Genomic DNA, 12,145 nt, shown 5'->3' with positions numbered 1-12,145 from the left:
CGTACTCTAGGTATGCTCCATTTCAAATATCAGCAAATTTTGCCTAAGGAACTTGTTAATAAAGACATGTATACACTTAATAGAATTGTAATGTTTGTTCTCATTGGTATCAATTACTATCAGAAGAAAAAGCTGTTTCTCACTATATAAAAGTAATGGCAAATGTCTGTTTAATTCTTCCTGTTCACAAGTGTGTGGCATGAAGTGCATGGCTTAAGATGGATTTTGTTTGTTGGTTTGGGATTTCTTCCCCTCCCCCGCCCCCCCCCAATATTCTTTTAAAGTGCTTTGTGTGATCTACCATCAAAACGTGCTTGTGAAAAGACAGACACTGGCATGGTTGGTATCACAGGAACACAAAAAACCAAAGCATCCACACTATTGCATTGATTTGTGTATTAAAATAAAACCCAAAAGCAGCAGAGGCCCATATATTTAAATACAGATTAGAAATGTTTCTACATCTCTTATATACAACCAAAGAACACGTTACACTCGGTTATTAGAGCCAGCCTGTTCCCATATAGATTAGGAAGCGGCAAAGCCCACAGTACAGCTGTTGCTTTACTCTCGTGGTGCAAACACATCTAACCGTTCCAGAGATGAGATGACTTCACTCAGCAAGACCAAAGCAACTAGGCACCTTGACCTTTTGTCTCTCCAAGGCTTAGCTCACCAGCTCAGGCTGTACGTTTATTCTTTGAAGGACTTCTTCTGGCATGCAGAAGACAGGATTGACAGCCTTAACTTGTTCTTCTCCTAATAAAGATAGTCCAGCAATTCCGAACAAGGTGTGAAATGGATCCACCTGTGAGAAGAAAGCAAGCTTGTGGTCATTTCCTGAAGTCTGCTAGAAGGAGAACTGCAAATCTCCATGGCTAGAGAAGATGATGCAACTGAACAAACTTTCCTTTGTGCTGACAAGCAGGATAACTTCTACAGAATGCACTTACTATGATTTACTTGGAGGTGCTTGATGATTGCCTGCTGCTAAGATGATTTTCAACTCTTTGATTTTGGCAGGAAGCTCCCTGTCTCCATTAGCATGCAATGGAGTCATAGGGCAGCAGAAGCAAAGATAATAAACATTCTAGAAGTAAATTTGATCACCTACAAGTACCACTTCCCATTTGCTCTTCAGCACTGTTATGAGGTTCTTTAACAGTCTGAGTACAGAGCTGTGCTGTGTAATCTTGAGAGGATAGAAGCAACCTACTGTGTGAGCAAACTGGAAACCCAGAAGAAATGGGACTCAACCTCTTGAATCTCTGTATATATGTTCAGGAAACCCAGTTTCCTAGATGTATCTGCTGCTATGTTGTGTGCTCCTTTCCACACTTTTCTTTAAAGCACATAAACCTGCTGAATTACAACTGGCAGCTAATAAGCACAGCTACAAAATTAAGTGATCAAGAAGCAGCTGCTTGGAACTTAAAAGATGGCAGAGTTGTCTTACTGGTTAAGCAGCTCAAAAGCTGAAATACAATGTCAAATCAAAAGACTAGAACCTAATAGTAATGATAAAAACCCCAACCCTTCCAAATCCATAATCCACCCCTCCCAAAAACCCAAAACCAACAAGGAAAAAACCCAAAGCAACAGAAACTATTAGGAATTAATTTCTGCAAGAACAAAGTCAAAATCTGTAGCCATCAGCATTTCTAAGGCAGTGCCCACTTCAGCAATGGATGTCAGGCAAACATGATATGAAATAACCACTACTCCATATGCAAAAATCCAAGGATGCCTGCATTAGGTGTAGAGGAAAGCCTTTCAAAGTTGCTCTTCTAAGCAAGACAAAAATAGTTCAATAGCTCAAGCCTAATCTCAAAGGCAGAAAAGCATTAAGACTTGGAGGCTTTTCTTTGAGAACTCCACAAAGGGAAAAGTCTTTCTGTGAGCTCCTTAGAAACACAAAAATCTTCCCATTTTAAGAACACCAAAACATATCCCAAATAATAGGCCAGAGTAAAAGGATTTTTCTCCCTCCCCCAAGTGGCAACAATAAATCAGCTTGCAAAGAAACAGAAAACACCTTGAGTTCTTAATGCATTTATGGAGAAAGCAGAAAACGTGGTCAGCTGCAATAAAACCAGCAAAGACTAGCCCCTGACCACTGACAAATAAATAGCCAAGTGTTCTACAGGAATTGCACTGAGATCTCCTAGTACCTTTTATCTGCCCAGCACCCTTGAAAGATAAAAACCGTATTGACTATTTTACTTGGACAATCTCAATTATTTCTGCCTGCAACCAGAGAGAACAGACCAACTAAACTGTAATTGCTCTTTCAACCAAGCAGAAAATCCATACCACCAGCCTCTTCATAATGTGATCACAAAAGCTTATTCCTCCCTCATTTAGAAAAATGCCATTGAGATAATTTATTTAGAAGCTGGGATGGTACAGAACAAAAGGTGGCATGTAAGCATTCTTAGTAAAAACTCAGGACTCATTTAGATGAGGCAAAACCACCCAGAATTGAAACTATTTAACCTGCACTGGCTAACTCTGGCTTGCAACCCCCCCAAAACCCACATATCCACGAAAGCCCAGCAAACACAGACTTTTCACAGAGACCTTTCACATGGCCTTGTGAGAAATGATTTGTGTTGTACATCTTAGGGTAACCAAATCAGAATATGTAGGGAATGGCAATTGACCACAGTGGGGGACATGACAGTGAAAAGTGCCTCTCAAGTAATCCTGAAAAAGCAATTCCACCCAGTTCTGTCCTTCAACATAAACTGCAAGCTCTGCAAAATGCTCATACCTGGATCATGAATCAAATTACACTCAAATGAGAAAATTTACCTTTTCAGTTGAAATTTTATACTTCTGTTATATAGGTATGTTAAACTTAGTGCAGAATTATTTACCATATCTCCTGGTCTGTCAGCAAATCCTCCAGTCTCCTCATCCTGGCAAGCCAAAATAAAGCAGCGCAGTTTCTCTCTGTCAATCCAATGTAACCTACCAATCATCTTCAAAGATGCTAGCACCCACCAGGAATAACATACATCAGGCAACTGGCAAGCAGAGAAGTAGATTATTACTCCATTTTGTTTTAAACATGCTATTTCAATTTATACTGCCAATTCTGTGAAGTACTAGGTGTGCTGTCTAATAATGTTGCAGAGAAACAACACTTTGAACTTCTTTGGAATGAAAGAGAAGTTCCTGGATGCAGTTTCTTTTCAGACTTCCTTTTGCAGCAAGTGAAAGCCTCTTTTTCTCAAGCCTTTTCACTTCTCCAAGAAACAAAACCACAACCGTATGATTTTGAAACAGCCTTCACTTTTTGTGGGAGAGACTAAGAACCCACAGTGCCTTGTTCAGGAGTATCTACAAAGAACTTCATATCAACTCATTTAATTAAAAAATAATAATAATAAAAAAAATCTGTTGCTTGGTTACCTATTTGCCAGTGGAAATTATTGCAGGTTACACAGTTTCCTAGTATGATATGGAACACTACTACACTCAGGGTGTTCATTCAGTAAAACCAATGACTTTCGTACACCTCCTACAGAAGAGTTAATTCCTCATGTCAGAAAACTCAGGCCCTGATTAACAGGATACTGGCTCCAGGGGTCAGCAAGCCAAACCTCAGCACATCCACATCCTTAACTGAGGGCTCAAACCAAGCACAGGTAAGGACCGCGTGACAAGTGATAGCAAGAAAGAGAAGAAGCAAACTTAAGGCCTGACTCCCTGAAAAGTTTGTTGAGTATTTCATAGAAGTCATGGCATTTTCTGGAAGCACTTCAGCTTTAGCAAAAAAAGTCTTTATTATGGTTTGAACAAAGAAAAGAAGCCATCAAATACCTTCTCTGGTCGTCCGTTGAGACCTCCAGAAGGTAACTGACGTTCGCAAAGCCACCAACCCAGCAAGTCAACGTTTATTTGGTGCAACTGGTCTGTTATAGCCAGAAATCCTGTGCAACAATAGATCTAAAATTACAGACATAACATTTTTGTGTATTTAAAAACTACATACAGTTCAGCAGACTATATGCAGGAAGATCTAGAAGTGGGAATATGGTCATGCAAACAATGCAATAAGCGCAACTTTTAACTCAGTAAGTTTCAGTAAGTTAGTTTAGCTTTTCCATTAGAAAAGTTTGTAACTGTTACAGTTGGTTGTGTATAAAGCTGCCAGCTGGACAATGCAACTACAGAACTGTCAGATTTTACTAACACAAGACATTAATGCAAGGTTTGGAAAAAGATCCTAAAAGATTAGGCAGAGCCATATAGTTTCCTTAGAAAAATAGAGATTCCCAAGCCAGACTACTCAGATTTTTTTCTGCATGTTGGATATGGCCTTTACAAAACTTTTGCATCCAGCCTCTAGTTTGTTCCTGTGCCCTAGGGCTTGTGGAAGGCAAACTAAAGACCAAATGAATTCTCTAGCAGAAACACATTAACTCTGATGATTAACCATCCTGGCAGTCCCACATACATCTAGTCACGTCAGGCCTACTTTCACTATGCTGTGTAAAGTAGACTGCACCTCAAGTCCTGGGTTTGGTTTTGTCCCGCCCCCCACAAGAAAGGCATCAATTTGCTGCATCATGTCTAGAGAAGGGGAACAAAGCTGGTGAAGGGTCTGGTGAAGAATAGCTGAGGGAACTGGGCTTTTTTAGTCTGGGGAAGAGGTAGCTGAGGGCACACCTTCTGACTCTCCACAACTTCTTGGAAGGAGACTGGAGCTAGGTGGGGGTTGGCCTCTTCTCCCCAGTATCAAGTGACAGTATCATTTAACTAAGGTGAAGTCAGGCATTTGGGAAAGGAGAAAGGTACATCAACTGACATCACTGATAGATGTTGTAAAGAAGTATTTATAGGCAGTATGTGATGCTTGCAAATGTAAAACATTTCCATATAAAGAGAATCTCACCTGTCCTGCATGTGATTCAGAACCTGGTCTACAACCAAATCCTCCATCGAAGTTCATACAGGACAAAACAAATTCTACTGCTTTCTCCACATCAATGGCATCCAGCCTCCCCTGCAAGTCAGAAAAACAAATGCTCTTTAGATTCTACCAAGCTCAGTGGCAACAGTAATATAGCAGTAGCAAGAGAAGATTCTGTACTTGTGCCAAGCAACGGTTTAGGACTTACCAGAAGTGCAAGAGCTGCTGCAGCACAGAAGGAGAACCTTGTATCTATTTCTCCTAGAATGTGGGGGGACAAAACAGAAGTATTTTTATTAACAACAACAAAAACACATTAAAATCACTAGTGAAAATATGGAACAAAACATTTAAATACTTGGTTTTACATTGAAAAACATAAATCAGCCAAAAACTGTTGTCATGTACCCTGCCTCTCGGTACTGTTCCATTTCCAGCACATGATTTTTCTCCTCAGTCACTAGAAAGTGTACATTACAGCTCAAGTGATCTGCATTTTTACTGTACATGCAAGTGAGCAACTCATTTTGAGCAGGTGCAGTCAGACCCATATGCACATTAATTCCAGTAGTGGTAACTTTAATATTACAGTTGATTTCTAATGCTCTACTAGATAATTTCAGAGCAGTGGACTCAAAAATACTCTGATACAACTCTTCATCTGCCCCAGAAGAAGTAAAAATAATTTCTGTTTTTAGAGGAATAATGATAAAAATTTTATTTTGCACATTCACACCTGGAAGCTAAAGCTTCCAGACACACACCTGGAGCAGAATGAAAATGGCCACAAGCATTCGCTTTTTGGTCAAACTGATGCAAGACTTTTCTTCTTAAGAAATCCACAAGCTGAGCTGTATAAACCAAAAGAGGTGTTCTGTACCATATCAGCTATCACACTCCTTCCACTGTGCTGTTACCACCTTTCAGAAATCACCTAAATCAGCTGTACATTTAGTACATTTGTTTCCATTTGTCTCAATACTTGGAACAAAAAGGATGCAGTGAACTATGAACTGTTTTAACCCATAGCATAATAGCTCCCTTTACAGCAGCATACTGTATATACAGCATACAGCATATACTGCCACGATCCTGATGCTGAATTTTACCAGAACAAGGGATATGCAATAGATTTTATTCAAATTCAAGTGTTCTGTGGAAATGTACATAAATATTTAGTCACTCAAAAAAACGCTTCTTTGTTCATGTAAAGAATGTATGTGCAGAAACAAAGTCAGTAATAGAAGTTGAGGAGTGCAAAATCACTTTTTCTTAATTCCATATAGTGAAAGATCTTTTCCCAGCTGAAATGGATAAAGATTGTAGCTGACTGCTATTAAATACCAAGCAGCAAATATTCCTTATGGAACAGCATATCCAGTATGTCAAAGCACAGTCAAGTTACAAATGCCCCAAAGTTTTCTTCTTTTAAGAACCAGACTATTTACTTTCAATACAAGTATGGAACTGAAGTTTAGAATATTTATGAAAAGAATGAAACAAATCTGTCCTTCACAAAACCTCCTTTTTCATACCTCATAAAAAAAGTGTTCACATAAATATGTAAGCAAAAAAAATCAAACATCCAAGCAAACAAGTTTACAGACTCACACATGTCAACCTACTCACTAAATTTCAAGTCTCACAATTACCCCATTTGTCTCCAGCAAAGGATCCATCTTCTTTTTGCAAATTCTGTATATATTCAACAATTTTGTTTACATCAACAACATGTAGACTATCATACAGGGTAAGAATCTGTGGAGAAACAAACAAACAAACAGTCACAATCAAAGAGGAGAAAAATGTTAGGATTTCATAGAATCAATAAGGTTGGAAAAGACCTCAAAGCTCATCAAGTCCAACCTGTCACCCAAGACCTCACGACTACTAAACCATGGCACCAAGTGCCACCTCCAATCCCCTCTTGAACACCTCCAGGGAAGGCGACTCTACCACCTCCCTGGGCAGCCCATTACAATGGCTAACAACACTCTGTGAAGAGCTTTCTTCTCACCTCAAGCCTAAACCTCCACTGGTTTAGGCTCTAGTGCTAGTTGCCTGGGAGAGAAGGCCAACCCCCACCGGGCTACAACCACCCTTCAGGTAGTTGTAGACAGCATTTATTTGCTAAACCAAAAATAATCCTGGATTTATAAAAGATTTTGTTTAATTGACCATAAATACTATTTGGTAAAGTTTATTAAAATCAAATTGCATTTGCTGCAGCTCACCTGTGTCTACAAACTTTAAGAAATGCTCAAGTGGGCAATTCAGATTCTCAGATTCACAATTCAAGCTGAACCCTTTCATGCCTTGGTGCTTTCCAACTTCCAGCTCTCTTTTCAAAAGCATAATCAGGTTTATCTGGGTTGACATTGGTATTATGTACAACAGAGATTTGATTATGGTTAATTTTGTAATGGGATAATGACATCCTAGACATGTAGCTTGTGCACTGCTGCTAATTGGATATGTGCAAATGTAAGTTAAGCAGCTGGTTACAAATACCACTTACAGTCCAAGCCTGCTGCCAGTGATTGGTTTGAAAGGATAACATTATTTACATTCAATTTGTAAATATAATGAGTAGAGGTAAGTTGCAATAATGGAAGTATAAATGATTAGACACAAACTGTACAGTCAATAAATTCTAAAGAAAAATAAAGGTCACAGTAGGGAATACAGTTTTCTGAGCCAGCACCAATTTAAACCAATATACCCATATGACAAAATATCATGTGAAAACAACAATGCTCCTTTTGAGCCCCAGCTGGCATTGTAGTTTTACTCCTAAGTTGCATAACCTATAAAGCAAGCACTTAAGTTGAAACTATGCAATGTTATAGTGCCAATTCTGAAAAATACCAGCTATGGCTTGGAACACCTAGCTGGAACCTTTCAACTGTTAGATTGAATTTTGGTCTAGAGGAAGTGCATAAAAGCATGTGCAGCTGCAAGAGAAAAATATACAACCATGGCATGCTTCTTAAAAAGCAAATCTGCAGAAATTATTGTTAATTGTGATCAAAGGAAAATGTAACATGAGCCCTAAAATACTCTGGGTATGAAGACAGGACTAAATGGTGTTTGTTCACTATGACATGCTGTTTACACTTACCACAAAAACTTTACATCAGCACTTGCTAGCACTTTTCAGCTTTGCACATCCAAAGCTGCAGGCAGTTAACATGAAAACATCTCCCAGCATCATCAAGCATTTATTTAAGAACTAACATCTGTAAGATGCAAAAGTAACTAACCTCAAACTGCACCCCCTTGTCTTTACACTGGATTAGAATTTATGGAAGGAGCTTGACTGGGCAGTTTGGATAAGCTCCCAGCCTAAAGAAACTAAGTTACAGGTTTTACTGGAGCCACGAAACTGAGTAAGTGTTTCAAGGTGACCATCACAAAATTTATCAAGAATAAAGTCACCACTAAAGGATCACTGAAAGCAGACCATTTTTTAGGAAATGATGCAGCTAAATCCTAAAGTTTTGTTCATTAGGGTTCATCTGACCTTGCCTGGTTCATAAATCTGCAATCATCAAAATGAAATGACCCTGTTGTATTTACCTGGACAGCACTGAGGGTATACAGGAGATGAGGATCATGACCTGTGCTGGCACTTATCCCACCACATTCATGCTGACAGGATTTGATGAATGCTAGAATTTCCTCTTTGTTCATTCGGTGCAGCTGGCCCATGAGGTCCATTGCTGTCAGCCCCCAGTAGATACCACTCATCCTCAAATACTCCGACATGCAGTATTCCTAGGGAGGGCATGCTTTAGTTCTTAATCAGATCAGCACATTGGCAACACAGAGCAACAAAACCACAGTTAACATCTACAAGCAGCTTGCAGTATGTCAGCCACCTTCCACTCCACCAACAACTTAGGTATCAGGCATTCACAAATACTCTACAAACCATGTCTGTAATACACGAGTGCTTGTAGGTACACGTATGTACATCCACATGTACTCCATTCCCTTCTCCCCCTCTGTTTCCTAGTTCAAAATATCAAGCTCCATGTCAAATTAAACACATCCAACCAGTTAGGCAGCAATTTACTTCAGATCACGTTATCTTGGCATCCAAATTACCACCCACAAGTACAGAAACAAGCCTTATGTTTAATGACACTTACTTCCAAGTGGCAAGACTGCCATAATCTGAAGTTGCACGAGGAAGTGACACTTCATATTGAATTCTCTTAAAGTGGTTAAATCACCTACACTACCCATAAACATGATTTTCTGTATGCAGCACTTCTTAAGCACAACTATCATTAGCAATTGTGCTTTTATGGATGGTAAAGGCAACTACCACTTCAGACATAAGCAGTTATTGACATTTTATATCTGCTAGAGCTGGAGTACCATTGTGGGCAGCATCTGGTGACCTGTGACTATGACACTGAAGCTCATTAAAGTGTTTATAAAGCCTAGAAAGCACAGAACGGTGCTGTAATGAGATTCAGTTGCTGCCCCATCAAAGAGCAACGCATAAATGCAGCTCTATTCCTTGTGCATTCTAGTGGATGAAGAAGCAACAGCAGTTAATTTCTCAGGTCTCAGAGCTAAATTATTATCTTCAAATTTATACTCGGGTAATACATGCCGAAAGTCATCATGGACCCAGAGAAATTAACAAAGACACCTTTCTTTTACACCTTGGAGTGCAGAGCAAGAAACGATTAGTTTGTGAACATACATCTAACCCCTAGCCCTAAGGCATTAAATAGGGGTGATTATTACTCTTAACTAAACACGAGTTGTAGAGAAACAAACTGGTACCTACATAATCATCTTTCTTTGTCCCATAGGAAGCTATATACTCCGCGTGTTTCTCCGAAAGCAGTGTGCTTGGGGCATCGGGTTTTATTACAACATCCTTTTGCGGTGTCCCCTGTGAAAAATTACCAAAACGTCATCTGTACCGTCCACTCGAGAGGCTCTAGCGCCTAGGGACCATTTAGTCAACAGTAGCTGCGGAAACATTGTTTTGGCCATCTCCAACGCGGGGCCGATATCGTTATCTCCTGTCGCCACTCACGGATCCGGTTAAATCCTTCGCACGAAGGATGCGAACAAAACCTTCTACAGAAGCTGAAACCCACCCACCCCGTTTTCCGGAAGCAAACCGAGCACCCGGAAGAGCCCTCCGCACACCGGAGGAGGCCTCATTCCTAGCCGCGAAGGCCCCAGCCGGGTTCGGACCACGAGGCCTCATGGACCGGGGCAGGGGCCGGCGCTACCGCGCGGTGCACTCCGCGTCCTGCCGTCGCCGGACCGCCCCGGGCGGGCGGTAGCGGCACTCCCATATCCGCTCCGCAAACGCAGTGGCGATGACCACAGCGTCAGCACTCAGCCCGCCACAGGTCCCGGCCCGCCGAGTAGGCCTATGAGGGAGGCTGGCTGCCTGCCGTCGCGTCTCCCCGCAGGCAAGGGCGCGAGCTCCACCGGCCCGGGCGGCGCCCTCTCCCCGCCGCAGCGAGCGGTACCTACCATGTTCGCCGCCTGCACCGGAAAGAGCGTCGCGCTGCTGGGCGGAGCAGGAAGTAGCTCTTGGCAGGGCCTCGCTATAGCTGCCCCGTAGTCGCCCGCTGCGGCTCGGGTTAGCCACCGGGGCACGATTGAGACAGCCCAGCATCGTCTGTCAGCGTCCTGATGTACCGTATGCGAGGACCTTCGGCCGGCTACGGTTGCCGGTGCAGCCCGGCCGCTGTCGGCCCCGAGGAGAACGGCGGGTCGCTCCTAGGGCGGCAGAGCTGCGTGGAGGAGGCGCAGCCCTTCTAGGTCGGGGAGTGCCCGTCAGACCCAGGACCTGAGGCGAAGGCGCCTTGCGCGGCCGGTACCGTGGAGCGTCCAGCAGCCCCTCGGTGGGCCCGCGGCAGGGCCGCTCTGGAACCTGTGTGCGCATGAAGGCGTGCAGGCTTTCTACAGTAAAGGTTACTGTAAAACAGGTGAGGGGATAAATCTGAAGTCTGCTAACGCCCGTAGTGCGCTTTCTGGAGTCACAGCGAACAGTGCAGCTTCCAGAAACAGCGCTGTTAACGCAACCGGGCATCGAGCTCCTGGGCACTGACGCGGCATTGAGAAGCAGGCATTTGGTTACTGCGACGCCGGGTGCGCGGGGATCGCTCCCCAAACCAGGCACGCCGCCCAACATTGCCCGTGGCTGTTTACAGAGGAGTTTCCCCAAAATCACAACTATCTAATGCACTTACTCCTTCTGCCTGTTATATATTCATAAGGTGTGATTCAGCAAAACACCTGTGCGGTTGCAGGAGTCATCTGCTGGCGGTGAATCCCCCTCCTCACGTTAGCTTTTTGTGCTATTAAGGGCGTTGGAATGTGTATCCAACTCTGCCAACTTCTTCATCAAGATAAGGATGTTCCTGTCACAATCATAACTCTTTCTGCTACTGCACACAGATGGTCTTCAAGTTGATGAGCCACTTGACTGGCCTCTCATCTTTCAAGATTAAAAGCTTTTTAATTAACTCCCTAGGCAAACATTAAAAACATTCTCAAGGCATTATGCAATGGACAAAGACACTATGTAGTTACACACTGACTCAGTTAAAACTCTTCAGGTTTTGCAGTTTGAAATGCAGCCTCAAGGTAAGAGCTTCAGTTTTTCTGTTACCTCAGCCCTTTGAAAAAGCAGATCCAAGAATTTAGTCACAGAAGAGGAAAGGGTAACTCCCATTGTTAAAAAAAAGAGACCCTTCCACTGCTTCCTATTTAAAAAATGTCTAAGGATGATTATTTTGTTGCTTACCAACACTTGATGTTGGCACATGTTCACCACAGACCCATACCAGGCAGGAACACCATTTTGTTTCTGTATTAGAGATGTATGGTGGCTTGCACAGAACACCCAAGTATAAATATCCTAAATAAATGTTTTTTACATATGTCAAATACTTACCAGGGGTGTTGCATTATTGCTCTTCCTGCAGGGAAGCTGGTAATTTATAGTGATTAAACATTTGAAGAACTAATTTCCCAGGTGGCCTATCTGAGAAATAAGCATTGCAAAACTGAGGCCTGATAACAGTAACTGTGCCATCCAGCATTCATTTCAGATAATGGATGAAAGAGACCACACCAAGGCAAGGACATCTTGTTTAGAAATTGAATCCACAGGCACATCAAGGTTTGAAAGGACCTCTTGAGATTGAGTGCAACCCACTGGCCCAAGCAAGGTCA

At 42.2% G+C, this 12,145-nt stretch overlaps 1 protein-coding gene across 1 annotated transcript; it reads right to left on the bottom strand.

Moving 5' to 3' along the window:
- Window positions 1–260: 260 nt before the first annotated feature.
- RABGGTB (Rab geranylgeranyltransferase subunit beta) lies at window positions 261–10,486 on the bottom strand. Its single transcript, XM_054165441.1, has 9 exons — window positions 10,436–10,486; window positions 9,729–9,836; window positions 8,501–8,698; window positions 6,574–6,679; window positions 5,130–5,182; window positions 4,904–5,014; window positions 3,829–3,954; window positions 2,880–3,029; window positions 261–808 (listed from the first exon to the last, which is right to left on the bottom strand). The coding sequence occupies exons 1-9, from the start codon at window positions 10,436–10,438 to the stop codon at window positions 668–670; spliced, it is 996 nt and encodes a 331-aa protein (XP_054021416.1). The 5' UTR covers window positions 10,439–10,486; the 3' UTR covers window positions 261–667.
- Between the last annotated feature and the right edge of the window lie 1,659 nt (window positions 10,487–12,145).

The sequence above is a fragment of the Dryobates pubescens genome, chromosome 11, assembly GCF_014839835.1.
Source record: "Dryobates pubescens isolate bDryPub1 chromosome 11, bDryPub1.pri, whole genome shotgun sequence".
In the NCBI taxonomy this organism is placed as follows: domain Eukaryota; kingdom Metazoa; phylum Chordata; class Aves; order Piciformes; family Picidae; genus Dryobates; species Dryobates pubescens.
This window is presented reverse-complemented; position numbering and strand designations above follow the sequence as displayed.

Bases quoted from the DNA above. Each gene is read 5' to 3' on its own strand.
- RABGGTB (XM_054165441.1), bottom strand. The intron at 8,699-9,728 runs GTAGGTACCAGT...TGCCCTCCCTAG, and splicing joins GGACAAAGAAAGATGATTAT to GAATACTGCATGTCGGAGTA. The intron at 3,030-3,828 runs GTATTTGATGGC...TCTGCTTGCCAG, and splicing joins TCAACGGACGACCAGAGAAG to TTGCCTGATGTATGTTATTC.